Raw genomic sequence first — 27148 nt, 5'->3', positions numbered from 1 at the left:
TCACCCGTGATAGGCTACGTGACGATTCACGTAGCCTATCACGGCTAACTTTGTAGATCTAGCCGTGATAGGCTACGTGAATCGTCACGTAGCCTATCAGGGGGCGTTTTTTTGTTTTGTTTTTTTACTTTCGCGTTCGCGGCCGGGCGAGGCGAGGCGCCTCCTCCCCGGCCTGAATTTCGGCCGGGCGAGGCAGGAAGCCTCCCCCCCCTGGCCTGAACTTCACGGGGGGAGCAGCGAAGCATTCCCCCCCACCGCGAACGGCCTTCGATGACAGGAAAGTGACCTTCGTCCACCCCTAGTTGCACCTCAGCTCGCAAGTCAGTATAGGAGGGAGAAGCTGGTCTTTGTCTACTTATCGCTGCAACTTGTGGGGAATTCAAATGAGGCGCTGGAGGTGGCCAAACTTTCTGGCACTCTCCAGATGCCTCTGGGGGCTGAGACATTTTGTTCTTGTCTCTAGTTAAGCTCGCCAGCTTATCAACTAACTGCTGTAATGGGGCCATATCTAGTAGTCTCATGTCCACACATGCCTTTACCAAATGTTGCCAGATTTGACCTCTCAAATTCAGGCTTTGTCCTTCCCTTCTTCCTCCATTATTTCTGGTTCTCCATTGTTGGGGCCTATCCTGACTCCTCCTAGCATCTTGCTCACTTAGTACATTATTTTCACAACCTGCCCGATTTGAATAAGTTACTACAGCAACTTTCTTATCTCTCTTGTCCCTATCTTTCATGCCCAACAACCGTTCTGCTCTTTTGGCTCCTTCCACTAGCAGTTCAAATGGAACTTGCATTGGGTCCTCTGTTCCCATCAAACACCTTATGCCATACTTCAGTCCTTCAAACCATACATCTTTATACCTAGCCAGTAACATATCAGACTTCCCTTCTTCATTTAGATCTATATGTTCTGAAACTATGCCTACAACTTGGAATCTTAAAAAGTACTCTGCTACTGTCTCCTTATCTTGTTGAGTACAAGTCAGAAAATGTTGTCCCATCTGAGCTATAGTCATGAACTGGCGTCCAAACAATTCCCTACTTTCCCAGTCCCTTCTGGCATCCTCTAATTCTGTCTGCATCACTTTTCCTATACCTGGGGCACAAACCGGAACCATATCTACAACATCCTGCACATCCAATTGTGTCTGAGACCAAACCATAGCAGCCCTTTTATATACATTGTCAGCATCTAAGGAACCAGGCACCTTTGCCGAAGCCTGTTCCTCTGTTTCCATAAGACGCCTGGTCACGGTCTCAGTGACTTTCCTCCTAGTGGGGCTGGAGGAACTTGTACCACTTTCTGAGGAGTAATGACTTCCTCCTCAACTGTCTCTTCCACCTCACTGTCTCCCCCGTCTACCATCTCTGAAGGAGCTAATGTCCTCCTACATTTTATCTGCTTCCAAAAAGGGGCAGCAGGCTGTGTAGTAATAACAGGTGTCTGAGTGGTAGGTTCTTCCTCATACTTAGTCCCACTACACAAGATGATATGCACATGCTTGGGATTCCCATTCCCTTCTGTTAATGGTAAGGGAGGGGCATATGGCACTATTTTCTCTTGATAACAACTACTCTCCCAGTCCCATTCAAAACATTTTAAATCATCTCCACTGGCATCCAAAGCAGGTCCTCCAACTATGGAACAAATTGTCTTTTGTGCCCGTAAAGTTCCCTTCATCTTATCTATCAGAGCTATGCATGAAGCATGATTCTCCTCAGACTTCTGTTCAGTCTGCTGTTTCTTCAACTGCTGCATCAACACCTTAATGGCACCTTCTAGGTCTGCGTTCCTCACACTGAATGCTTCTAGTTGCACAGCTGATTACAGCTAGATCCCAACAGGTCTACCTGTTCTCTCAGTCTCTTTTTCTCTGTGACTAAGCTCAAGTTCTGAATTACTGCTTGCTTTAATTCCCTCTCAAAACGTTCACATTTCAACTGCAATTTCTTATAGTCCCCTGCCTTGTTTATCAAAGCTAGCCTCACCTGTTCCCGTTCCTCAGTCGCCTGTGCTAATCCAATAGCCATAAGCAAAAGATATGCATTCAGTTCCTTCATATTACCTGGCTTCACCTTTTCCTGCTCCACATTCTGGTCAAGCAACCTACTCACACTATTCTCTTCAAATGGTATAGGAAGGGGTGCTTTTCCCCAAGGGTTAGATCCTGTACTTTCACAAATCTGTACCAATGTAGACTTCACTGCTATTGAAAGCTTCTTTTTACTAATCAACACATCATTCAGAGGAGCTTTAGATTCCTTCCCCATATTCTCTGGTTTTTTCTTAGCATGAAACAGCTTTTTCAATAAACCCAGCATTATGGAGACAATCCCAGGGTCAATCTCTAGACACCGTAAATATTCAAAAAATATGTCTGCTCTGCAGAGCGGCTTGGCTGTGCCCAGCTCTTCCAATTCTGTCCTTGGGTATGGCCTCCCTGTCCTTGGAAATACCATGGAAATAGCTTGGTTTCCCGGCCAATGCACCAATGTAAATTCGGTCCCATTTAGCCTCAGAACCTGCACCAAATGGGTCCAAAGCACCCCAGTGGGTAACCAAGCTAATCCCAACAGACAAACATTACTACAGACAAAAGCATAGATTGAAATGTATTCAAGGCTTTATTTCAGGGAAAAATACAAAATAAAGGAAGTGGCATGGTGGTTATATGAGCGTTAGAAACTTCTCTACAATTACAAGGAAAGAGAATACAGCCCAGCCAAAGATAAACTGAATGATAAACTCTAAACTTGCATAAGATTGCACCCTTAGGCGTTTTTCTTTTAAAATTGGGGTTCTCTCTCTCTCCTTCCCTCTCTCTCTCTCCCTCCTCCCCGCCCCCAGTCCAATCAATCAGGAGGGCAGTTTCTTGTTCATTTCTGCAAACTAAATTTCACCTTCCTAAATTAATCTCTCTCTCTCTCTTCCTCTGACATTTTGTTGAACTTTATAGTATCTTGGCTTCCTGAGCAAACTTCCTGACTTCTACCTTCTAATTAAACTTTGATCTCTAAACTATTAACCCTTTGGCTGAAACTGACTACCTAGGGGTGTACGGATTCCCCACCGTCTGTTCCGGTGGGGAATCTGGGGGGGAGGCGATCCGTTCCTCCCCCTCCCCCGGAATCCTCCAGAGTGGTTCCGCTCCGCTCAGATTGCAGGGGGGGGGGAACTGGCTTGGGGGTACTTACCTTCCCTCCTGCCAGCCAGAGCTGTTTGCCTCCTCCCTGTTCCTGCCGATTGCCATGTCTTTAAAAAAACAAAAAAGGTGATCGGGAGGATGTGCCCATAGACTTATACACAAAAGGAGTCATGAATCTTGCATATAAGTCTATGTGTCCATAGGCTTATACGCAAGATTCACCACTCTTTTTTGCGTATAAGTCTATGGGCACATCCTGCTGATCGCATGTGCCCATAGACTTATACGCAAAATAGAGCAGTGAATCTTGCATATAAGCCTATGGACACAGACTTATATGCAAGATTCATATGGCTTAAAAGAATAATCTAGGGATGGCAGAGAATTTGTCCCCGAATCTTCGGGGGGGCCAAGCACCAACGCATTCGGCCCCCTGAAATCGGCAGTGAAATTCTCCCCCCCGCCCCCCGCCCCCCCTGGGATGGGACTTACCGTAGCCGAATGTCCCTCCCGGCGGCGGGTCCCAGCGGCGGTTCAGTGGGCTTTCGGTGGGGGCAGCAGCTGGTCTTTTGACCGGCTGCCACCGCCGCCATTACAGCTGAAGTAAAAAACAACAACAACCCCTTGATAGGCTACGTAACGATTAATGTAGCCTATCACGGCTAGATCTCCAAAGTCAGATAGTGTTGCCCTTATTTTTGCCGTAGTCTACGTAAATCTTTACGTAGACTACAGGGACCAAATAAGGAACGCAAATGGTGGGGGGCCGCCAATTGCATACGCACTTTTTTTTTTTCAAAGTCACCCGTGATAGGCTACGTAACGATTTACGTAGCCTATCATGGCTGACTTTGAAATCTAGCCATGATAGGCTGCGTAAATCGTTACGTAGCCTATCACAGGGTCTTCTTTTTTTTTTTACTTTTGTAGTTTGCAGCCGGGGAGACGGGGCACTTCTCCCCGGCCTGAATTTTGGCCGGGCAAGGCAGGAAGCCTCCCCCCCTCGCCTGAACTTTGGGGGGAGAAGCGAAGCACCTCCCCCCCACCGCGAAGCACCCCTGCGAAAAGTTAAGTGACTTTTGTACATCCCTAGAATAATCACAACAAGGTGGAAAAATAATGAACATGTGAGCCAGCAAATATTTTTATAATCATGTATGAAGGTAGTTTAGACAGTTGACATTATAAGTTGACATTCTTTTACTCCAGTTTTATTAATGTAGCTTTATATTTTTAAGTCAGATGTGAGCATGAGTATTATCGGTCTCTCATGTATTATAAACCCAAGCAGGGCGGGAAATGTGTTGGCAATACGGACAGGAAAAGAACTTGGGAACAGTGATAGAGAGATACATAGGAACAGATGGTTAAAGGGCAGCAGGCAGTTGCTCATAGGCAGAGCACAGCTCAAGGTGAGCAACAGCAACAAGCTCCTGTATAGCTAATACACAAAAAATAAGGAAAAGGCAGCATGTTCAACCCCACTGACAGCACAGAAAAAAAATCAGCTATGATATGTTCAGCTAAAAGCAAGTGGAACTAGAAGGAAACATAATATCAAGGTGTAGAGGGCAGTAATTCTAATATTCAAAAGTATGGCTTAAATTAGCCTTCCTCAATGCCCTCCAAATTTGTTGGACTGCAAATGATGGGTGTTACATTCCAAGACATCTGGAGGGCACCAGGTTTGGGGAGCCTGGCTTAATTGAAGGGTTATGCTTGCAGCACAACATTAGTACAGAGTTAAGGGAAAGTGTGGAGTAGAATATGAAGGCAATTAGGATCTTGGGGGAGGACTCAGTTCCACAATGCTGCCTGGTAACAGCTGCAAAGTTTTGGGGGGCAAAAAGAACTGCTATAGATCTGTGGGGAATGGCTGTATAGTTAATGTATGTGACATGGTGCATCCACCTGGGTAAAAGAGGTGACGCATGAGTGTTGGGTGAACTGAACTGAGGCCACAACTTTATTTAATGATTCACAATAAAATCTTCAGTGAGACCTACTAACTGTATGGGATTGGACTAAGTCAGGGGTCCCATCACGACCTCCTCCTCCAGTGCCATAATGGGCGAGCCAAGCCCTTCCTTGGACACAAGCAATGGGACTACAGCTTGAGTGGAGCTGGCCACCTTTCACTGAGGGAGGCTTTCCAGTTCAGAATCCCCCCATTCCCAAGTCTTTGAGCACATAATCTGGGCATGCTTCAAAGTGTTCACGGGAAGAGTCCCCTTTCACCATAAAGGTGCATTGGCCTGCTCACCAAGGATTGCCTGCTGATTTCTCTCCCACACTACCTTGCCTTTGTGCACAACCTATTTAATAACAGTGCCACCCTGTCCAAATCCCCATATATTCCCCATCCAAATCAATATGCAGGGTAGTCAAAAAAATAAAACCCTGCCCCCGTTAGCCAATCAGGGGGCAAGCTAAAGTATTTCTACCCAGCCCTCAAGTGACCAGCCAAAGCCTGCACTATCCCCGTAGAGCCAAGTGTGCAGGTGCCAAGTGGAGAATGAAGAGGCCTGCACAGGAGCAGAGCAGGACTTAACTACCCCGTGAACCTGCCCTCATGTCACCTGCACAGTGGCCTGGTCCTGCCTTCCTCCAGATGCCTGAAAGCAGCCCTTCCTTTCAGCAGGCTGCCCGGAATGGCCTCCAGCTGAGGGAGACTCCTATTTCCATCATTCTATTTTCAAACCCTGAAAAATCTATTAATCATAATACCAAGGCAATTTGTCCTATCTCTAGGAAATTTGGCATGGAGAACCTTGTGAAGGGTATAAACAGACCAAATTGTAGAAAATTCTGCAAACTTCATAGCAAATAAGAAAACAGGAAGCTAAAGCCCCACAGAGCTTCTTTATAAACTCTTGGGACTGTAACATGAGCATCAGTCACTGCTGGAGAATCCTACACCCCAAATATATGGTCCAGACGATGGTCCTCTACTCCCTTCACATCTTCTTCCCTTAATATTAGGGAACTAATATTTAGGTTATATATGTGGTGATATCTACTAGAGCTGTGCAGGGACCACCTGATAGGGCTGTGCACCGCCTCAGTATGAAGCCCAGATAATGAGGTGAAGCAGGCCTGATCCAGAGGTGCCTCATTGTGATACGAAGTGGATCAGGCCAGCACTGAGGTGCCCCGAAGTGAAGCGGCTCCTCCTCGAAGCGTCTTGTCCAGGTCATATATTTGGAGCTGTTCTTATGCCTTCTGTGCAGTCTAGACAGGCTGTCTCCAAAATGTATCAACTTCTGAAAGATCACACAGAGGGGCAGGAGAGGGAGAGGGGAAAGCGAGAGGACACGGAGGTGCCAAATGTATCAATCTGAGAGAGATCCAGCCACCAAGAGAGGCAGGGGAAGAGGAGAGGAGAGGGAGGAGGAGAATGGAGGGAGCTTTGTGGTGAGCCAGCCTTTGTTTGATCATTGTGAGAGAGGTGGTGTTACTGGAGAGGAGAGGACTGTGTGAATGTTATTTGGCTAGAGCAGTGGTCTCCAAAGTGGGGCGCACACACCCCGGGGGGGCACAAGATGGGGTGTGTGAGCTGCCTGATGATTGATCAGCCTCCTGCTGCCCTGGCAAGCTGCCATTGTGTGCAATGACGGTGGTGGCAGTGGTGGCAGCAGGATGGGACGGGATCCAAGAGGGAAGCTCCATGGCATTTCTCTCTCCACTCCAGTCCTATCCTGCCTCTGTTGCAGCCACTGGGAACAATTATCCCAGTCTCTGCCACGCATGGCAGAGGAAGCCTTAACCCTTCCCAGTCTCCTTTGGCAGAAAGGAAGCCTTAACCCTTCTCATCTTCCTGTTCCAGGGAGTCGCCGCAGCGTAGGGATGTACGAATCCCTTACCTTGCTCCGCACAGGGGCATTTGCAGTGGGGGGAGGCGCTCCGTCCATCCCCCCAGAATCGTCCCTGGCTGGCTCCACGGAGCCACTGGCCAGGGCTGTCCACAGCCAGAGTTCTGGCCATGGCCAGGCTGCTGTGGCCGCAAATGGTGGCCATTGTAGCGGCCGCCATTTGCATCCTGCTAGGCTGCCGTGATAGGCTACGTAAGTATTTACGTAGTCCATCACGGTACAGGCAGCCACACAAATGGTGTGGCCACCATTTGCATGGCTGCCTTTACCGTGATAGGCTATGTAAATACTTACGTAGCCTATCACGGCAGCCTGGCAGGATGCAAATGGCAGCCACTACAATGGACGCCATTTGTGGCAGCAGCAGCCAGCCAAGAGACCTGCCGCCGCCGCCGGAGCCACCACTGGAACCACCTCCGCATCCGCCCCAGGTAAGCTTCGTCCTGGGGGGATTCCACAGGGTGGCGGGGGGTGGGAGGCCGTTAGCCATGGGTTTCGGGGGGCCGAATGCCAGTGCATTTGGCCTCACTGAAATCCATGGCAGAATTCTCCACCATCCCTACCACAGCTGCCACCACCACCATCTGCTAGGCCCTCAGGATATGTACCAGCAGCCTTCTTCCTGTTCCAGGGAGTCGCCATTTTAAAAAGGATGACTCCCTGGAACAGGAAAAAGACTGTGCATATCCTGAGGGCCCAGGTAAGGAGCTGGGGGCTGGGTGGAGGCGGTGTGGCTGGGCTTCCAGATCGCTCCGAAGCACTGCCGAAGTGCTTGGGGCAACCGAACGTGCTTCGTGCCGCTTTGTGCGCCCTCTGTCTTGCCTCAGAAGTGACACTAAGTGCCCCTCTTCAGCTTGGAACTCAGGCTTCAGGCCAAAGTGGTGCACAGCACTAATATCTACCAACAACAGACATATACCTCATATTCCAGCAGTTCACTCAAACTGCTCAGTATTTGAAAAATAAGAACTACCCTAAATTAGGGGTAAGCATATAAAGATCTAAGATCTCTTAACAATAGACAAGATCTCTATGCAGCTAAAAATGGTGTCAAAAAACCTAGATATCCTGATATTTTTTTTCAAAAAATGGTCTTCCTTTCTAACACATATGGACTCCATGAAAACTTTTAAGTTAAAAGACCATTTAAATTCTACTCTATACTAAATGAATTCCCAACTCTTCTTTGTTTATTACCATTGGTATTTCCAGCATCCCATACGACCTATAAGCAAGAGTATAACAATACCACAGTCTCCATTCTATCACTGTCCAGTATTGCTTTATTCAGTGTGCATATCTGAAAAATGGTAAAAAAATAACAATAAATTAAAAGTATTTTTAATAATAAAAATAATCTTCTCTGTATTCAATAATCCATATTTTAGCTCTGTAGCAATAAATTGCTCAGGTTCTGGGCTGGCAGCTAGTCCCAGTCATGATTGAACCTGTGAGCACTACATGCCGCCATATTAAAACAGATTCTATGCAGGCAAAGCTTGCTCTGCTCCCTTCTCATTTAATATCTATAAATGTTGGAACTCTTTGCTTGACCCATCTTGATATAGGACTCATTACTTTCCAGCCCCATGATCCAGGGGATATTTTGTAACAGACTATATGATTCATGAGAGGGATGTCAGTTTTGAAACATTTCACAGAAGAAGCTTACAATGTTTTATTGCACCGTAACTTCAACGTGTATATGAAAGAATTTGAATTAATGTTCTTTTTTTCCCAAGTAAAGGATTATGATCGTCTCTTCTATTTGAAATGCAAGGATTGCACAGTGCACTGTCAGTATCTTTTAAACATAATTCTGCATGCCTTGATTGCAGACCTTGCCTCTTCCGCTTGTGGCCAGTGAATGCCTGACAGAACTATCCTATACACAATTGCTTGTAAGCAGGGTCCCACCATGTTTAATAGAGCTTAGCCCCCCTGAGTAAGTGTGTTCATTCATTTATACATTTAAAATATTGTTATGCTTCAGCAAAACTGATTCCAAGGTGGAGTTTAGAATGGCAGCCTGAAATACCAAATATCCCCGCTGCCCCCCAAGCAGGGATTTTATTGGCATATAGTGGAGAGGGCCACATGACCATTTTTAAAAGTATGTGACTATATATATTCAGCTCAGTTACAGCAGTTCCTTGGTGTTGTGGCATCATTGTTTACAAGGCTCATGATAATGATCAAGGGAGAATAAGGGTGACTTAGTAGGTGGTACCATTAACTTGAGTCCTTTTAATTGCATGTTTTATTCTGAAACATTCCATATGAGGTTTCCTCTATAATAATCATATTGCATTCAGAGGTGTGTGAAATATTATCTCTACTCGCAACTGCTTCATTTGGTAGGTTTCATTTCAAGGTCCAGATATAAAAAAGAAATATATCTTCTTGTTGAACAGCCGTTCATCTTAAATCTCCTGGCTGGGGGAAGGGGAGGTTTATACACAGAAAGCAGGCTCCCTATGGTACCTCTGTGCTGCAACTGGACTCTTTTTATCATGTTACGCTACGTTTTATTATTTAGCATTTAAAAAATGAGCCTCGGGCTCCATAAGAACACTGCTCTCGTTTAATGGTTGAGCTGCAGGTGCTCAAAAACCATGCTGGGCAAAGTTCAGCGTTAAATCAGTCTGTTAGATGTGCTGAGATTCTGTGGGGAAGATTTAGTAGGTGTTTCTTGCATTTAAAAAGTAGCCCTTTTTTGTAGGTGTTCTCAGACATGTATCTTCAGACAGATATACATATATAATATGATTTTTGTCAGGTGAACTGTGCCAGAGCGATTTCCAGTTATATTCCCAGTAATGGGAATAGTATATCATGGTACTATTTATGCGGCCCACATTAGGTCCGTTCAACCATCTCAGAGGCCTCTGAGCTTTTTGTGCAATGCTTGTCAGTACAGAGGTTTTAATTTTGCAATAGGTGAAACGCTTTGTAATTTGGAAGGAACTGGTCAAAGTGCATTTTCAAATCTCAAAGTTAAGTCAAAGCAGAAAACCAGAATATGAATCTGCCAGATAGGGAATCTTAAAAAATGCACTTTCTCTGACTGTATTGTAGCTCCGCTGCACTCTTAAGAAGGTACAGCTCCCAGCTTAGCTCATCTCCTTTATAAGCTAATTAATACTTTCTAACACTCCGGGAGAGAGCGGAGGACAGGAAGGCCTGGCGTGCTATGGTCCATGGGGTCACGAAGAGTTGGACACAAATGAACGGCTGAACAACAACAAACATGTATTGCATATTACAAAAGTAGTCTGCAGGATCTAGCAAGCTCAGTTCTTGGGACGTAAGCAGAGGCCAGCTTGCCAGGTGAAAGCAAGAGCTGTATCCAATAATGTTACTTACTTAGATTCAGAAGGTTTGATAAATCTGAGCTTCTAGACAGCATGAATATAAGGATTTGTAACTATATCTTGTAGGAAACACCTGGCAAAAAAATTACAAACTGAGCAAAATAAATAACAGAAATCTATTGTCTATGCTTAAAGCATGCCATAGCAAGCTGCCTTAAACCAGATCACATTATTTCACCAACCTATCCAGTATTGTTCTGAGTGGCACTGGCTTTCCAAGAGAGGTCTTTCAAATCACCTGCTACTTGACTGATTTTTACTGGAGATGCCAGGGATTGAACCGGGGCCCTTCTTTATTCAGAGCATGAGCTCCATCTACTTATGACTGTAAGCTGCCTTGAGTGCCGTTTTTCTTGGTAGAAAGGTGGGGTACAAATCAAATAAATAAATATCTAGGAATGTATAAGAATTTCATTTCAGTTCATAAATCATCAGAACTTGCTTCATTTGCAATCCTGAACACAAACATGAATGGGAGCACAATTTTTGGGCAAAAAAAGTGCACATTCTTGAACTTGCAATCATGATTGAAAAATGGTTTCACTTTTTTCTTTTTTAAATGCACACTTTAAAATGTGCATTAAAACACAAATAAACACCTTTTCACTGTTCAGTCCGGGGGGGAATGCGTGCACTTCTGAAAACTGCACACAGAAATGCACACTGTCCCTATTAAAATGAAAAGGAAAACAGGTCGCAAATGAAAATAGGGCTGAGGTAAACTGAGCTTTGAAGTAGAGTTTGGAGGATCTTGGTGAGCCTGAGCATCTCTGGTTCTCCCATCCCTAACTCCATCACTGTACTGTGAAGCACCTTGATGTTTGGATTTCTATCATACATTTTTTGGAATATGATCTGAATGAATTCATATATAAAGCTTGGCCTGGTTTCCTTGTATCGGGAGACCTGAGAGTCAGCGTGCAGAAGCCTATTCGACAATGGTCATATTTATTTTGTTTTAAGTCCCTACTTACCTCTGTTTTATGTCTGAGGAGGCATGCTTCAAAGTTCAGGCTGAAATTGAAGGGGAAACATTTAGATTTTCAAAATCTACTAGCAAATATGCTGGATGGCAATTCCTTATTCTTGAACTAGAGAGCTGCATCTACTTTGCATAAATTAATCCCACTCGGTGTACAACAAGCATCCAGAAAGGGTAATAATTTAGAGAGAATGATTTTGAAATAGCACTAAGCTCAGTTCACTTAGGCACCAAGAATTATTAAGGTGTGATGTTTTAATTCAAGATCAAATGTCCTAACAAGCACAAATGTTGGGCTTAAAATTGGATTTCACAGATGGAAAAGTGGCTGTATTGCTGCTGTGAGATGTATGAATATAAAAGATCATTCATCCAAAAAGAAGGAATTGTGACTGTCTTAAGTTTGTATTGAAATCCCATAGATGACTCAGCATATTGCTTTGTAGGAAGCAAGGCAACTGATGAAATGCATTAAACAAAACCAGTTCATGAATAGAAAATAGCTCAAATATAGTTTAGTATACAGCTAGTGCTGCTATATAGAGGTGCAATGTAAAATCAATTATGTGACAGGGTATCTCAAGATTTATGAGATTATTTCAGTTTCTAATTGGATATCACAAATTTTCTGATTGAAGGCCTGTCTTCACAGGATTGTTGTCTGTGTTGTGACAATGAACAAGACAAAGAATATGATCCAACACTGAAATCAATCTGTATTCATATAATTTCATGGGGGCATTGGTGTGATAAATTCCTGCACCTTAGGATTGTAAAGCATCCTTCCTATTAAAGGTGCTACTGAAAGAGGAATTCAATAGCATCTTCTGACGCCTTTGCTCACCACATAAATTGAGGCAAATCTGGCAGATGAGGGAAGGAAGTGAAGCCCTTAATTAGGTCCAGTAACCACCCCTTCTCTCTGCCACCCAATAAATCCTATGAGTTGAAAGGGGTCTAGGATGTTATATATGCATCTATGTTCAGTGTCCCCCTCCTCTACATCATTTTTCAGGGCCTAGTACAAAGCTGTAATACAGGCTCCCACTCCATGAAACACCTTTTTTTGTTTTGAGGACTGGAGTCCTTTAGCTTCTTTAGGTCCCTTTGTTTATGCTCCTTATGTTTCTGGCTGCCCATGCTTTTATTTGTAGCCAGGCATGGCAGTATAGTATGTATGTACATTAATTACAGATGAGTGATAAATGTTTGTTAAAACACTGTTCCATGCCCCTGGAATCTACTCTCAGTTATTCTATGTAGGTGGTGTTGACATCTCCCAAATTGATTGTGATGGGTGTCTTCAACATTTATGCAGAGCCCCCTCATTGGGAACAGGCGAACAGCTCACATTTTCATGGCTTCCATGGCGCCGATGGGCCTGTCTCAGTTAATATCTGGACCACACATACAGTCAGGGCCAGAAATATTGCAACAAGGATAATTGTTTGGGCAGTTGGCCTCTGTACAGCACCACATTGAAGTTGAAAGGAAACACACCCAGATGGGAGCCAAGTCAGGACTTTCAGCTGTAATTCAAGGGGTTGGACAAAAGTGAGGCACCAACCATTCAGAAAGGACAGCCAGTGGCACACACACACACCCATTGTGGGTGGCTCATAAGTAATGGAATGAATGGCTGACAAGCAGCTGCATAGCCAGGTGTGGCCTGTTTCCCGGGTACCCCATGACCAATCAAGCAGATAAAAGGCCTGGAAGTGGTTCTGAATGTTACATTTGCATTTGGTAGCTGTTCACTGGAACTCCCAACATGAGGTCCAAAGAGGTGTCCATGCGAGTGAAGGAAGCCATCATTAGGCTGAGGAAACAAAATAAACCCATCAGAGAGATAGCAAAAACAGTGGGAGTGGCCAACACAACAGTCTGGAACATCCTGAAAAAGAAGGACTTAACTGGCAAGCTCAGCAAAAGCAAAAGGCCTGGAAGACCATGGAAGACAATTAAAGTGGATGAACGCAGAATTCTGCTCATGGTGAAGAGGAACCCTTTCACAACATCTAGCCAGGTCAAGAATGCTCTTGAGGAGGTAGGCATGTTATTGTCAACAACTACAGTCAAGAGGTGGCTTTATGAATGTAAATAAAGAGGCTTCACAACAAGGTACAAACCACTGGTCACGATCAAGATCCAAAAGGCCAGATTAGCCTTTGCCAGCAAACACCTAAAATAGTCTGTCCAGTTCTGGAATATAAGATTCTTTCCACTGATGAAACCATGATTAACTTGTACCAGAATGATGGGAAGAGAAAAGTATGGAGAAGGAAAGGAACAGATCATGATCCAAAGCATACCACATCATCTGTCAAACATGGTGGAGACAGTGTTATGGCATGGGCATGTATGGCTGGCAATGGAACCGGGTCACTGGTGTTTATTGATGACCTGACTGCTGATAAAAGCAGCAGGATGAATTCTGAAATGTATAGGGCTATATTTTCTGCTCAGATTCAGCCGAATGCTGCCAAACTGATAGGACACTGCTTCATATTGCAGATGGATAATGACCCAAAACATACAGCAAAAGCTACCCAAGAGTTTCTCACAGCAAATAAGTGGGATGTTCTTCAATGGCCAAGTCAGTCACCTGATCTCCACCCAATAGAGCATGCTTTTCACTTACTGAAGACAAGACTGAAGGCAGAAAGACCCACAAACAAGCAGCAGCTGAAGGCAGCTGCAGTAAAGGCCTGGCAAAGCATCTCGAGGGAGGAAACTCAGCCTTTGGTCATGTCCATGGATTCCAGACTTCAGGCAGTCATTGACTGCAAAGGATTTTCATCCAGGTATCAAAGGCGATCCCTAAGTTTGAAATGATGTTGGTTTGTTTCATTATTTATGAGCCACCAACGATGTGGGTGTGTGTATGCCACTGGCTGTCCTTCCTGAATGGTTAGTGCCCCACTTTTGCCAAACCCCTTGAATTACAGCTGAAAGTCCTGACTTGGCTCCCATCTGGGTGTGTTTCCTTTCAACTTCAATGTGCTGGTGTCCAGAGGCCAACTGCCAAAACAGTTATCCTTGTTCCAGTATTTCTGGCCCTGACTGTATATGGCAGGGAATACTCTTGATCTGTCTTCTGCTGACCAGGATGATAGTGTTCTGTGGGTATGGGAGTTTGAAAGAACTCTTTTGTCATAGACAGGTCATTGCTTAATAGGGTTTAGAATTGTTGGGACTTGGAACCTCTGCATGAGTGAGGAGCTGGTTAACATGGTCTATCGCTGGGGCTAATGGATCCAGGAGGATTCCTGAATGCTCTAGGAGATTTCCCCACTGCTAGAACTGGTGATCTTATCAATGCCCTGGCTGATCCGTGGAATGGAGAAATGACAAAGGCAGTTGACATGCTTGCTCCTAACACCCTTTCCGATTCCACAGAGCTCAGGATCCTTTTCTGAAGAGCTTAGGTTAATGGAGTCCTCCTTAGGCAGATGGCTACATGGAAGACAAGTTGGGACCAATCCAAGCACTGTCAAGAGCCCACTTCAAGTCCTACTCTGTGGTGGTGATGGCAGCAAAGAAGCCATTCTTTCCTGTCACCATTGCATCAGCACAGTGTCATCCAGCGGAGTTGTTTCAAGTTGTAAAGGGGCTGTTACATTCTGGGCCCCAGAATAAACATCAGAACCCCTGCGTGCACTGAAAAAAAAAGGGGGGGGGGAGAAGTAGCTGCTAGCTACAGCTTGAACATACTGATCCTTATTCTAGAGGAAGGCCTGTTAAACATTCTGTTAAATTCAGAATGGTGCTTGTTCAGTGATCTAACACTGCTTTTGATTGGCTCCAGCAAATCTCAGAAATAAGTTTGCACAAACATCTTCAAACGTAGGGTGGGCAGGTGTCCTACTTTACCGAGGACAACCCTCTAGTTTGGAGCACTCTCAGAGGGCAGTCCTCTGTTTGAAGGTGTCTGTTATGTGATGGGCTGCCCTGTCCCAGTCCATTTTAAAGATAAAGAACCATAAGAAGGGAGAGCAGCAGGGGTCCTGAAGTTCCTTCCCATCAACAGTGAGCACCTGGACAGCAGACCGCGCAGGCACATGGGTCACCTGGTCAGTCTTCTGCATTATGGTGAGATTATTCTATTTCTATTTAAATTATTGTTTTTATTTCTAAATTTGTGCCTATACATATAAGTGTGCATATGCAAATGTTATGCAAATTGATTTCCTCTTTTTTGGTGCTCTAATTCCTTTTTTTTTTTTTGGCAAAATGCAGGTGTCCACCCTAAACACAAGCTACGATTTAGCCTCCATTTTTTCCCTCATGGTGATGGGTTTGAAGCCCAGACTATGAAGTGTCCCCTTCCCCAGTCCCCATGCTTGAGTCTTGTCTTTATTTAATACTGGGCTGTTGTGTGTTGACCTGTTGCTGACATGACCTTACACTCATATGAGCTGTAGTAGTAGCCTTCAAGTCAGTTTAAAAACAACAACACTGACACTGTTGCTTAAGAGGAACTTAGAAATGTGTTTGGGAGTCACTGGGTATGTGTTTTAGGTGTACAGGGCTGGATCTACACCTCGTGTCATGCTGATACAGTCCCATCATGGTAACGCTATATCCCTCTTGTACATTTATACCTCGTAGCACACACAATGACATCTGCTGTGGTATTTTGGATAGTACAGAATAAATAGTGGGAAATAATGCTTCAAAAGTGGTATGTGGAGTGTGTAACATGCCCCAACAGTTATCAGTGCACTTCACTACTAGTAAAAAAGCACTAGTGTAGATCTAGCCCTGGTAAAACATCAGGTACAGCTAGGTGTAGTTGCTAGATCCAGACAGTGGTTCCATCAGAGCAGGACTTTGGGGGCTGAAGTCTAGTACTCCACTCAGCAAAATGAGCAGGAAGGGCCCCCAAGCGTAGCAGGGTTGGCTTATTGCTTTGGAAGTAAACAAAGCAATACACATTACCATCTCAACAAGCGAGCCTCAATAAGAACATAAAGGTCAGAGTCTAAATTTCCAAACAGCGCTGGCCTTGATTTACATACTGTACTCATATATTTGCTAGTCACCATTCTTACATTTGCAGTGCATCAGGTTCAGTTTATACAGAGCTCCCAGAGAACGCTTTGGCTTATGATTATCCAGGCCTTTTCTCTAGATAAAATTGGTGAACTATTCACTGAAAGGAAGTTACTATATCATCCTGTTACTTATAGTTCCTGTCTTGACAGACACAAAAATGCGGCTGCCTGACGTGCCCCAAATGCAAACTTGCAGTGAAAAGCTTTTCTTTGTACTTTTGTAGTGTACATGATAGGTGGGACAATACACAGATTCTTTTTCTTAGGCATAGGAAAGGTGCAGTATCTTATTCTACAATCACAGCATATTGGCACTGTGTACAGAAAACACTGACTTGGAATTCTTAGATGTTTGCCTTGAAAGCAAAGGCAACAGAAGCAGCAGAAGGAAAATCTAATGTGCATTGCTAAGTATTGTTTAATAATATAATGTGTTTCTGGATGGAATAATGAAATCAGCAAAACAAGTGATAACATTTGGACCGCAGAGGGAAATATATTATCATAGAAATTGCTCAGAAGCAGTCACCGCGGAGCCAACACAGCAGCAGAACCAGCAGTCAGTTATGAGAATGGCACATGGAAGCTTTCTGGGTCCCACATAGGCATCCCACGATAGTGTGTGATGAGCAATTAATGTAAATTGGCTGTTCTTCCTGGGCTTTCCATTTACATTGAGGATCCCTGTGTATTTTTAAATGCCCATATTATTTTAATTGCTTGCATATATGGTTCTTCCAAGTGTGTTTACAATTAAATATTGACTTTAAAATTCTGCACTGAATTGGCTGGCACAAGTGAGCAAGTCTCCGGAGGTAGTAAACAGCAATTAATGATCTGCTCTTTCCTCTAATCATTAATATGCTTTCTCCCCAGAAACTCTCTGTTTGAAAAGATCCAGCCCACTGATGCTTTTTAGAATACAGTTGTCCTTTGTCATCAACAATGTCCATCAGTCTCGGACAACAGTGTGTCTCTGAACATGCTGTGTTCAACAATGGATTCTTTATGATTATTCAAAGGCAGTAAAGCATATATGGATGAAAATGCTTGAGGAATTCAGTGTTTGTAAATTCTGATATATTCTGACCTAATCCACACACCCTGCACTAATGTGTGGGTAGAATATAATTATCCACCAACTTTCACACTTCCCAAATGTTTTGATGCAGTTCTCAGCTCAAAAAAAGCTCCTTCTGAATACATTTAACAATGCATATTTTGAAAGAAAATATGTTTAGAAATGCATATTTTGAAAGGAAATACATTTAGAAATGTGTATATAAATACATATTGGGCAGAATCCAGTGGAGTGCTGACACCTGCATAGATTCTTTTCACCCCTTCCCTTTCACAAGCAGTGGGTCCTGCCAATTCCATTGTACAAGCAGGACCTACTGCTTTTGGAAGGGAGATTTAGCACTTCCTATGGGAAGCCCCAAAACGAGTGGAAACAGAAACACTAGTTTCTGGAAGGAGGCAGGTTGGCGGAGCTCCCTTATGCTTTAATTGGTTTATATTGTTTTTATTATTAGTGCTTTTATTATCATCATAAGCTGTCCTGGCTGTCCCAGTTAAAACAGAATGGCAGGATTTTTTTTTAATCAAATGAATGGCTAAAATGGGAAGGCTCTTACAAAGCACACTTAGTATGGTGTACACTACACTTTGTGCTAGTTCACATGACCACTCTTCTCTTGTTGACTGGTTTTATTTTGCTGTTCCTCTGATAACTTCCTGTTGCAGAACTAGATATGTGACTTGTTCATCATTAGCAGAAGTAGAACAGATTGCATGCTACCACTAACAACATTGCTTGAATGTTTGCCTGCAAAATTCCAGCTTTCTTCTTGGTGAATGATGCTGGCAACTGTTCACCCACTTATGAGAAGGAAGATGCCACAAACCCATAGCCAGCACCAGCAGGAGTGGGTGAAGGAGGTCAGGCATCCTTCTAGACAAGTAGTTACTATTGTTGGACCCTTGTGACTACTTGAAGTAGAGACAACAATGAAGTACAACTGAGGCATCAACTTGAAATTACAGTAAAGCTGCTATCCTAGGGGCTACATCTAACACTGCACTACACCACATTGCATTACACGCACAATGGGAAGCTGACTTTTTCCATTCCGGAAGTTCTAGTTTGAGCCAGTTTGGGGGGTTGTGCCATGAAGCACTAACTTCCCATTGCATTAGCGGTTGTTCCTGCTAGCATAAAGTGATTGGAGCTGGCGAACTGCTAGAATTTGGATACTGCCCCTAAGCATAATTACTTGGAAGTTAATTCCTTCAAAATCAATAGGACTTACATCAGATAAAATATGTTTAGGATGGAAGTGCAAATGTGAAACATAATGTTATTTCTCTTTCAGAAATCTAACATGTGAGACAAAGCCACACACATGCACGTGCGCACGCACACACACACACAGGCATGCACCAAGAAATGCATTTCTCCCCTTCGGTGCCCAAACCAGTGTTGGTTTTCTTTGTTTGGTTTTGTAGTACTGCCACTGCATGAGCAAGGCAGGCTATGTCTAGAGGTCCTTATTTCTTATCGTACAGACTCTGATCTATTTCTGGAGGTTTCATTGTTTACTTTTTTCTTTATGCATGTCCTATCCTCAAGCTCCTTTATGCCTGCTGATCATATGGGCACCGTATGATGTAATCAGTTTCACAGACAGTCTCCATGTGACCTATCCAAGTGCTCATGTGTGTACCATGAAAAATCACATCCTGCACCTAGAAAGTTAGTGCATCAAATAAAAAGGCTTGGCTAGAATCCTGTAATCCTGACATGCTAGCTGACAATAAATAGGGAATTCTGGATGCTGGGGGGCACTCAGTAATTCATTCTTCCCCTATATTCCATAGCAATATAGACACACAAAACAGTCATCTGGACATGTAGCCCAGCCCTTAATGACAGCACCAGTTACAGGAAGTTATAACTCTTTTCTATCCTAAAGAAAATATTCTTGTGCTAAGAAAAATGGTAACTGCTGCAGCCAGAATTTGTTGCATTGCATGTCTGAAAATTAGAAAAATCTGTGATCATGAGAATGCTGTATATATTTCTTTAAAATGCCTCCAACATGTGGTTTCCACCTTAACTGTAAATATTCCCTATAAAAACTTAGGCCACAAGTTGATGCTTATCTTTTTTGTGTAATTCCCTCTTCCCTTTGAGTACTATTTGCTCTAGCAAGTGAAACAGATATGTTTCTAATTTTAACTATCTAGACTAGTTGCTGAGTGCAGAACCAAATGTCACAGTCAGTGTGGCAAAAATAGACTTTAGTCAGTAAATAATATATGTATTTAAATATATTTGAGCTACAGGTCTTGTGTTTTTAAAAGCATGCATAATTAAATGGCCTTTAGGGAGTTTTATCATACACATACAGAATAGAGGAGAGGCAAAGGGCAGCAGCAAATATAGGCAAACAGAAATATAAAATAATGTAGATATGCAAAGCAACAGAGGGATATAAAGTACCATTCAGGACTGCAGAATTATATACAGTCAGGGCCAGAAATATTGGAACAAGGATAACTGTTTTGGCAGTTGGCCTCTGTACGCCACCACATTGAAGTTGAAAGGAAACACACCCAGATGGGAGCCAAGTCAGGACTTTCAGCTGTAATTCAAGGGGTTTGACAAAAGTGGGCACTAACCATTCAGGAAGGACAGCCAGTGGCATACACACACACCCATCATTGGTGGCTCATAAGTAATGGAACAAACCAACATCATTTCAAACTTAAGGAAGGATCTCCTTTAATACCTGGATGAAAATTCTTTGCAGTCAATGACTGCTTGAAGTCTGGAACCCATGGACATGACCAAATGCGGAGTTTCCTCCCTCAAGATGCTTTGCCAGGCCTTTACTGCAGCTGCCTTCAGCTGCTGCTTGTTTGTGGGTCTTTCTGCCTTCAGTCTTGCCTTCAGTAAGTGACAGGGATGTCAGAGAATTCCACGACAGATCTCAGTGAGGCCTAATGCCAGTGCATTCAGCCCTCCAAAATCCATTGAGGAATGGCCTGCCACCCCCCCGCCCCCCGCGGATCCCCCCTGGGATGAGACTTACCTGAGGCAGATGTTCCGGATGGCAGCAGCACCAGTGGTGGCTTTGGTGGTGGCGGCAGCTGGTCTTCCGAACAGCTGCCGCCGCCGCCATTTGCAGTCTGCGTCTTCCCCCCCCCCCATAGACATGATAGGCTACATAAAGACTTACGTAGCCTATCACGTCTGGGTTTTAAAAAAAAAATGCATACGCAAATGGCGGCGGCTACGGCTGCCACCATTTGCGTTCCTTATTTTTTGCCGTCTTAGTCTACGTCAATATTTACGTAGACTAAGACAAAGAAAAGAAAGGGGAATGCAAATAGCTCCTACTACACTATTTGCATTCCCCTTTCTTTTCTTCGTCTTAGTCTACGTAAATCTTGCTTGCTTGCTGCCCAAGATTACAGCCTCAGAGAAATTTTAAAAGGAGTACATTTAAAATGAATATTTTAAATAGAGATGAGCAAATTTCCTTCCATTCTGTTCCATTTATTGTTCCATGGGTTTGCTCATGGACCAAGGATCCTTTCACTTAACACTAGAAACATATCACTACGTGAAGGAAGTGCCCGTGTCACCATTTGTTAAGTGCCCATGTGAAGCATTCACAATACTGTGTCAGGGTATTGTGGAATAATTACAAGTGGGGTAGCTTGCAGTCCCAGCAAAGGTGTTAATGTACTACTGGCAGTACTCCCACCAGTGGTGGGTTCCAAAATAGGATTTTCTGGGGGTAGGGGCAGGTTGGAGCTGGCTTTGGATCCACTGGATCCTGTTCCCCTAGGAGAGGCCCAGATCAGGCCCCATCAGCTATGCCAGACTGGAGCTGGCATAGCTAATTCTGCCCCCAGTTGTCCCCTTGGAGGTCTGGTTGGCACCAATGCTGTCTTCCTTTCAGCGCCAAATCAAGATGCTGAAATATTTCAGGAAACATAAAATAAATAAAGGGGGGGGGGCATCTGAAAAAACACAAGATCTCCTCAAAAGCATGGCAGAGCAAACCCTCCCCACTTCCTGCCCTGGCCAGCACAAACTGGCTGGGCTTTGGAAGTGTAGGCAGTCCACCACTTCTCTCTCCCACACCCCACTTAGGATTGTGCTTTTTGATGTTTAGGGGTGTATTCTGATTAAAATGAGTATGACATTCAGTTCAGTCCTGTGCATCTATACATGGAAATAAGCCCCACTATGTTCCCCACATTTCCTATGTGTACAGGATTGCAATATCAAACATATTAATGGGCATATATGGCCTAGATACTAGGAAGCTGCCTTACACAGATTATTTGTCCATCCAGTATTGCCTACTTTGTCTGGCAGCAGCTCCGCGGGGTCTCAGACAGAGGTATAGTCCATCCACTGTAACCTGATCCTTTTTAAACTGTAGATACCAATGACCAAAATTGGGACTTCCTGCATGCAAAAAATATGCTCTCCCAATGCAGGGCACCTCAATGGATCTCCTACCTTCTCACCACCATTGTCACCAGCTGCTGTTGCTCCTTCTCTTCTTTCTCATCATTGCTACCATTTTTTTTTGTTTAGCAGGCAGAGACCCAGTAAGTAAATGGGCAGTGCCATCTACTGCTCCCCCTTCTAGCCACCACTACTATTTGGGCCAGAGTGAGAAGCAGGTGAACAAGCAGGTTGCAATGGTGAAGAGGAGGAGCAAGTTGGGGGGAAGGCTCTTATCAGTGGACTCCTGATGGAGCGTGGGCCTTCAGTAGGTGTCCAACCATGTCTACCCTTGCCATGGGCCCTGTGCTCTACCACTGAGCTGTTGCCCACCCCTATTCTCTTGTCTCTTATTTTGCTGAACCCAGAAGATCATGTTGTTCACATGTCTGTCTGTATATTTGCTATTTCTTAGGCAATGGTGCAGGAGATATGAAAAGGCAGATACCTCTAACAGGATATATTCTGCACATCATTTGAAAGAAGCACTTCTAAAACACAGAGACATTATGAAGTCCTTGTTTTAGCCAAACAATGAAACTCAAGACAGTCATTGTTGTGATAGTACATTTCCTTCAAGGCTGCATTGTGGATGGACAAACCTTTTGCAAAAGGTACATGACTTCAGAATGGCAAACACAGCCAACGGTGCATGTCGTGAAGTGGTCCCTGACCCAAAACATCTGTTCCAACTTCTACACAGACTGCTGGAATATTGATTCGGTGCATGAAAGGAATGATGTAGAAAACATAGCACTGAGTATTCCTCAGATTTGTCCTCTGCAACTTCAGTTGGGAGATGCAGTCTTCATTTCTTCCGAGCCATCTTTCCAGTCACATGGAATGAACCTGGCAAATGTTTCCTTGGAAGAATTTGTTAGGTGCCCTCAACGAACAGACGTCTTTCAGAAGCAGCTAATTTTTGACTGTAGGTTGCATGGGATGCACCAGATCGACCCACAATGGCTTGGAATTGGAACACATTACTTCATGGAAGTCCCAGCCCGGGGACCACTTTTATGTAAATCAGGACTTCGACTGAATGTAACAGTGAAACCACACCTTTGCCAGCAGTCTCCAAGTGCACCTTTTTGCTCTGGACATGGCAAATGTCTAAGTCATGTCTGGGATGAAGCATATACTTGTCACTGTAACCAGCCCTATTCAGGACAATTCTGCCAAGAATTTGATGTGTGCTCCACTAAGCCCTGTGACAATAATGCTTCCTGCATTAACAAAAGAAATAAAGGAGAGCATGGCGGGGATTCCTATGAATGCAGATGCTCCCCATTGCTTGCAGGTAAGAATAAATGTATTTCAGTGACACACTAGATGTGATCATTGTCATTCAATTTAGCTTTGTGTGCAAGATTTAAATAAAGAAGAAATACATATCTGGCATGGGGGGGGGTGGACTGGATCAGAACCATGACATGGGTGGGCTTTAACCTTTCCCCCTGGCATAGTGCCAGTCAGAACTGGGGGCCCATTTTGGCACCAATGGGAACGTTTCTCCCAGTGCAAAAGCAGGCATGGGAGGCATTTCTGACTGAGACCATGGTAGGGCAACAGGTTAAAGGCCCCCACTCCCAATCTAGACCAAAGATCAGCTATGCAACTCCAAATTAGGGATGTACAGACTGTGTAAAATCTGTTCTGTCTGTATTCATGGATTGCCAGGCACCTTTTGTTCCATCAGCCGCTCACAGATGGATGTGAATATTTTTTTTTTTCATCATGTGGAAAAATAGGCAAATAATTAAGTAAGAGGTTTCATAACAATTTATATAATTTACTTCAGTATGTAACATTTAGCATATTGTCCCCCATTCCTTTCAACTTTTCCTCAGCAGAAACTGAGTATTTTCCTACGAATAAATATGCGTAAATTTCAGCAAAGTAAAAAAAATCTGAAAGTCCATGGGCTCCAGTTGGCCTGAGGGGGTCACTTCGCAGTGGATTTCACAGGTTAGATTCTTAGAAATCCAAGCTCATTTTAGTCCATCTCAAATTAATCCAAATTACATGATCAATGTCACTTTTAGTTTTTCCCTTCATTGCATATAGCAACTTGATGATAAAACATAACTTATAAATAACTGATTCTTTCAGTGCCTATTTCAAATGAACTCAGTATAAAATTGGGCTTGACCCACTTCATTTCTCAATCCTTTCATTAGGAGCTGTACTGAGAATGTTGGGAACCAGATGAGTCAAACACAATGCAAGCTATTTAACAGACTGTAGTAGCACTGTAGGTAAAATTTAAGCAAACTACATGTAAAAAAAATAAGCCAGTGAGATTAAAACATTTGGTGCTGGGTTGTGGACATAGGTCACAAGTGTGAGCAAGAGAACAATGGCTCTCATAGTGTTAAATATTTCTTTAAAAAAAAACCCTGGAAGAATTGCTCAAGTGTGAATAACAGTGTAGCAACAATTCAAATGACAAGCATAATTATACGGTATTTAGTCCCATATGCTAAACACAAGCAATTTATGATTGGTAATTTCCAGTTAGCAGCATGTTTAAGCAGAATCCATCCTAAAACTGTCTGCATTTCCAGGCAGCTGTTAAATCATGCCGAAAAATAAATATTAGAAGGTGTCCTATGTTCAAATATTTGAACATTGTTTTTCCCCTGAATTCAGAACATTTCCCTTCTAAGCATTTAGCTATTTTTAAAAATCTAAGAATTGTCTGCTTTGATCCAATGGACATACATTTAGCCCAGCATTTCCTTTCCCAAAGTAGCTAGCTCTATGACTATGGGATGCTTGCAAGCAAGGCACAGTGGTGATAGCCATTCCTTGTTTCACCCAGCATATGGTGACTGGAAGTTCCATTCTATTTGTGGTGATTAACTATGGAACTGATTTTCTGGCTTTTATTCTTCAGCTTTAAGTCCCCATTCTCATCTTTCCTAGAGCAATGGCATGGCTACCTCTTCCATGTGTAGTCCCAAACTGACATCTACATCTTATGCCCAGATGGTTAGAACAGATCTTATGGTTAAGTAGGCTGATGATGCCTGCCCCATTTGGAGGTGCTAGCATGGTATAAAACCACATGATCCACCCTAACAATAGAAGATCAGTGGTGTGGAAACAACCAAGAAGATGGTAGCAACTAGGGATGGGGAGAAATTAGTTTAGTTCACATTTTAATGTGAACTGACCTAATTTTAGAGATGTGCGAACCCATCCCCATCCAGGATCAGCGGACACCTGCTGAAGTGCTGCCCCCACACGAGCCCCCACAAGCTCGGCAAGCCACCCACCATTTTTCCAAGGTTTCTTCTTACAAAAAAAGGAGTTAACTAAAAATATGCATATTTAAATATGCGCACATTTGGGCCAGGAAAGCCTGATCTGTGCAATATTAGAGGCATTATGCATACCTCTGTATAAGACAACTTATGTGGAAAGAGGCTCTGTTTATAATCTCTCTGTTTTGTTCCTTTGTTTTTATAAGGAAAGAACTGTTCAGAAATAATTGGACAGTGCCAGTCACATCGTTGCATCAATGGCAACTGCAGCAGTGTTTCTCCAAATACTTATAGATGCCAGTGTGATAAAGACTCTGCAGGTAAGAAATGCACTTATTGTCACACAAAAAGATATGAGCTTGAGTGGCTCTCCATTGAAGATTTTCAAGAAAGAGCCTTGTCTGTGCTTCAGCTTAATGCAGTGTAAGAGAAAGTTCAACGTTATGCTTCACTCTTCCCTTCATAAAAGTGACTACATTTACATCTACACCTAAGGTGTTATAAGTATACATCTAATAATACATAGTGTGAATGCTACAAATGCATGTGTTCTATAGCTTTGCTACTCAAGGAGATGTGATCAGCAGCAGCTCCCCGTTAAGTGAGCACTCAGTGGCAAATCGAACTTTGCTTCAGTATAATGTGTGAAATGACTGAGCCTCAGTAAGCAGTGTTCATTTATTCCAGATAAAACTTAATTTAATGACAGTGATATCAGTTAAATGACTCAAAAAAGCTGAAATGGCCAGGGTGTTTGCTGTCCTTTCTACTTAGAAAAGTTAGCATTATCATTTATCAGTCTACCACAAAGAGAACAAGAGGTGTTTTCAATGAATGCTGTGAAGAGAGATGCTTGAGGGATTTGATCTTGGTGAATTCTGATACAAATCCTGCTGGAGTAAATTGCAGATCAGAACTCGCAATATGTGGATTGGAACATAATTATTCACTGGCTCTTGCACTTCCTGGATGTTCCAAATTATATCCAGCCATATTTGTGGCTCAAAGAAATGTATCAAAATATGTTTTAAATTGAATTTTGAATTTTGAGAGAAATATATGTAGAAATGCATATTTTGATAGAAAATACATTTAAAATAAGCATTTCAAGACTATTTAAATGTTAATTTTCATGCATAATTAACACACACACCCCACCACCACAATGAAGATTCATGCAGAAATGGATGGAATAGGCTTATGGGTGAGCACATAAGTGACAAAGACCAGAATTTTTTTAAAGAATAGCTTCACCTTTGAGGCATAATGAACACTGGTGTTTTGTAATGGGGTTAGCTGAGCAGAACTAACTAACTTACTATTGAAGTTTTCATGTCAAATAATTTCCTGTGTTTTTTGTTTTTCTGGGCTCAATTTAAGCCAAACTTTTTGTGGAGTAAGTTGTACATTTTGTTGGCACATTAAGCTTTCTGCCCAAGCATTGTGCTCATTTCTGAAGAGGGACAGCAGGGATGTACTGAATTGCTTGTTTGGCTCTTTCACATTGAGGCATGAGGAAAATTGATCTACTGTTTGTGTTTTGCCTCAAGCTTCTGTAGCATTCAATAACCGATTTGCAGACTGCCAGTCCAATACTTTACCCAACTGATTAAACTATATCTCTAGTGGTTTAAGAGTCAGAGGGTTTGCTTTCTGCCCCCATTTGTGACAGCTTATATTTTTAACGTAAGAGGGAAGTCTTGAAAGCTAGCACGGTCCCTTCTAGGCAATAGCAAGCCAGTCAGTACTTTGAATGGGGAATGATGTGAAGTAACACATGGTGAACTCACCATTCAGAGCATCCTACCCTTCCAAAATTGGATTTGCTTCTATTTGTAAAATGTTGGCAGCCATGTTGGTCCATTAGAATAAAAAAAAATTAAAGATAGATAGGATAATACCTTTATTAGGAACA

General features: G+C 43.2%; 1 protein-coding gene and 1 pseudogene across 1 annotated transcript in view; both read left to right on the top strand.

Annotated features, from left to right (window-relative positions):
- LOC146359230 (developmentally-regulated GTP-binding protein 1 pseudogene) overlaps window positions 1–22444 on the top strand; it is a 61200-nt pseudogene extending 38756 nt beyond the window's left edge.
- A 54-nt stretch (window positions 22445–22498) lies between these two features.
- Window positions 22499–27148, top strand: part of LOC146359229 (protein eyes shut homolog) — a 192801-nt gene continuing 188151 nt past the window's right edge. Inside the window, exons 1-2 of the mRNA XM_084812860.1 lie at window positions 22499–23264; window positions 25440–25553. Of these exons, the coding sequence (XP_084668986.1) occupies window positions 22499–23264; window positions 25440–25553 (880 nt within the window). The remainder of the gene's footprint in view (window positions 23265–25439; window positions 25554–27148) is intronic.

The sequence above is a fragment of the Heloderma suspectum genome, chromosome 1 (genome assembly GCF_057233095.1).
Source record: "Heloderma suspectum isolate Gila_16-S chromosome 1, 16-S_ref, whole genome shotgun sequence".
Taxonomy (NCBI): Eukaryota; Metazoa; Chordata; class Lepidosauria; order Squamata; family Helodermatidae; genus Heloderma; species Heloderma suspectum.
This window is presented reverse-complemented; position numbering and strand designations above follow the sequence as displayed.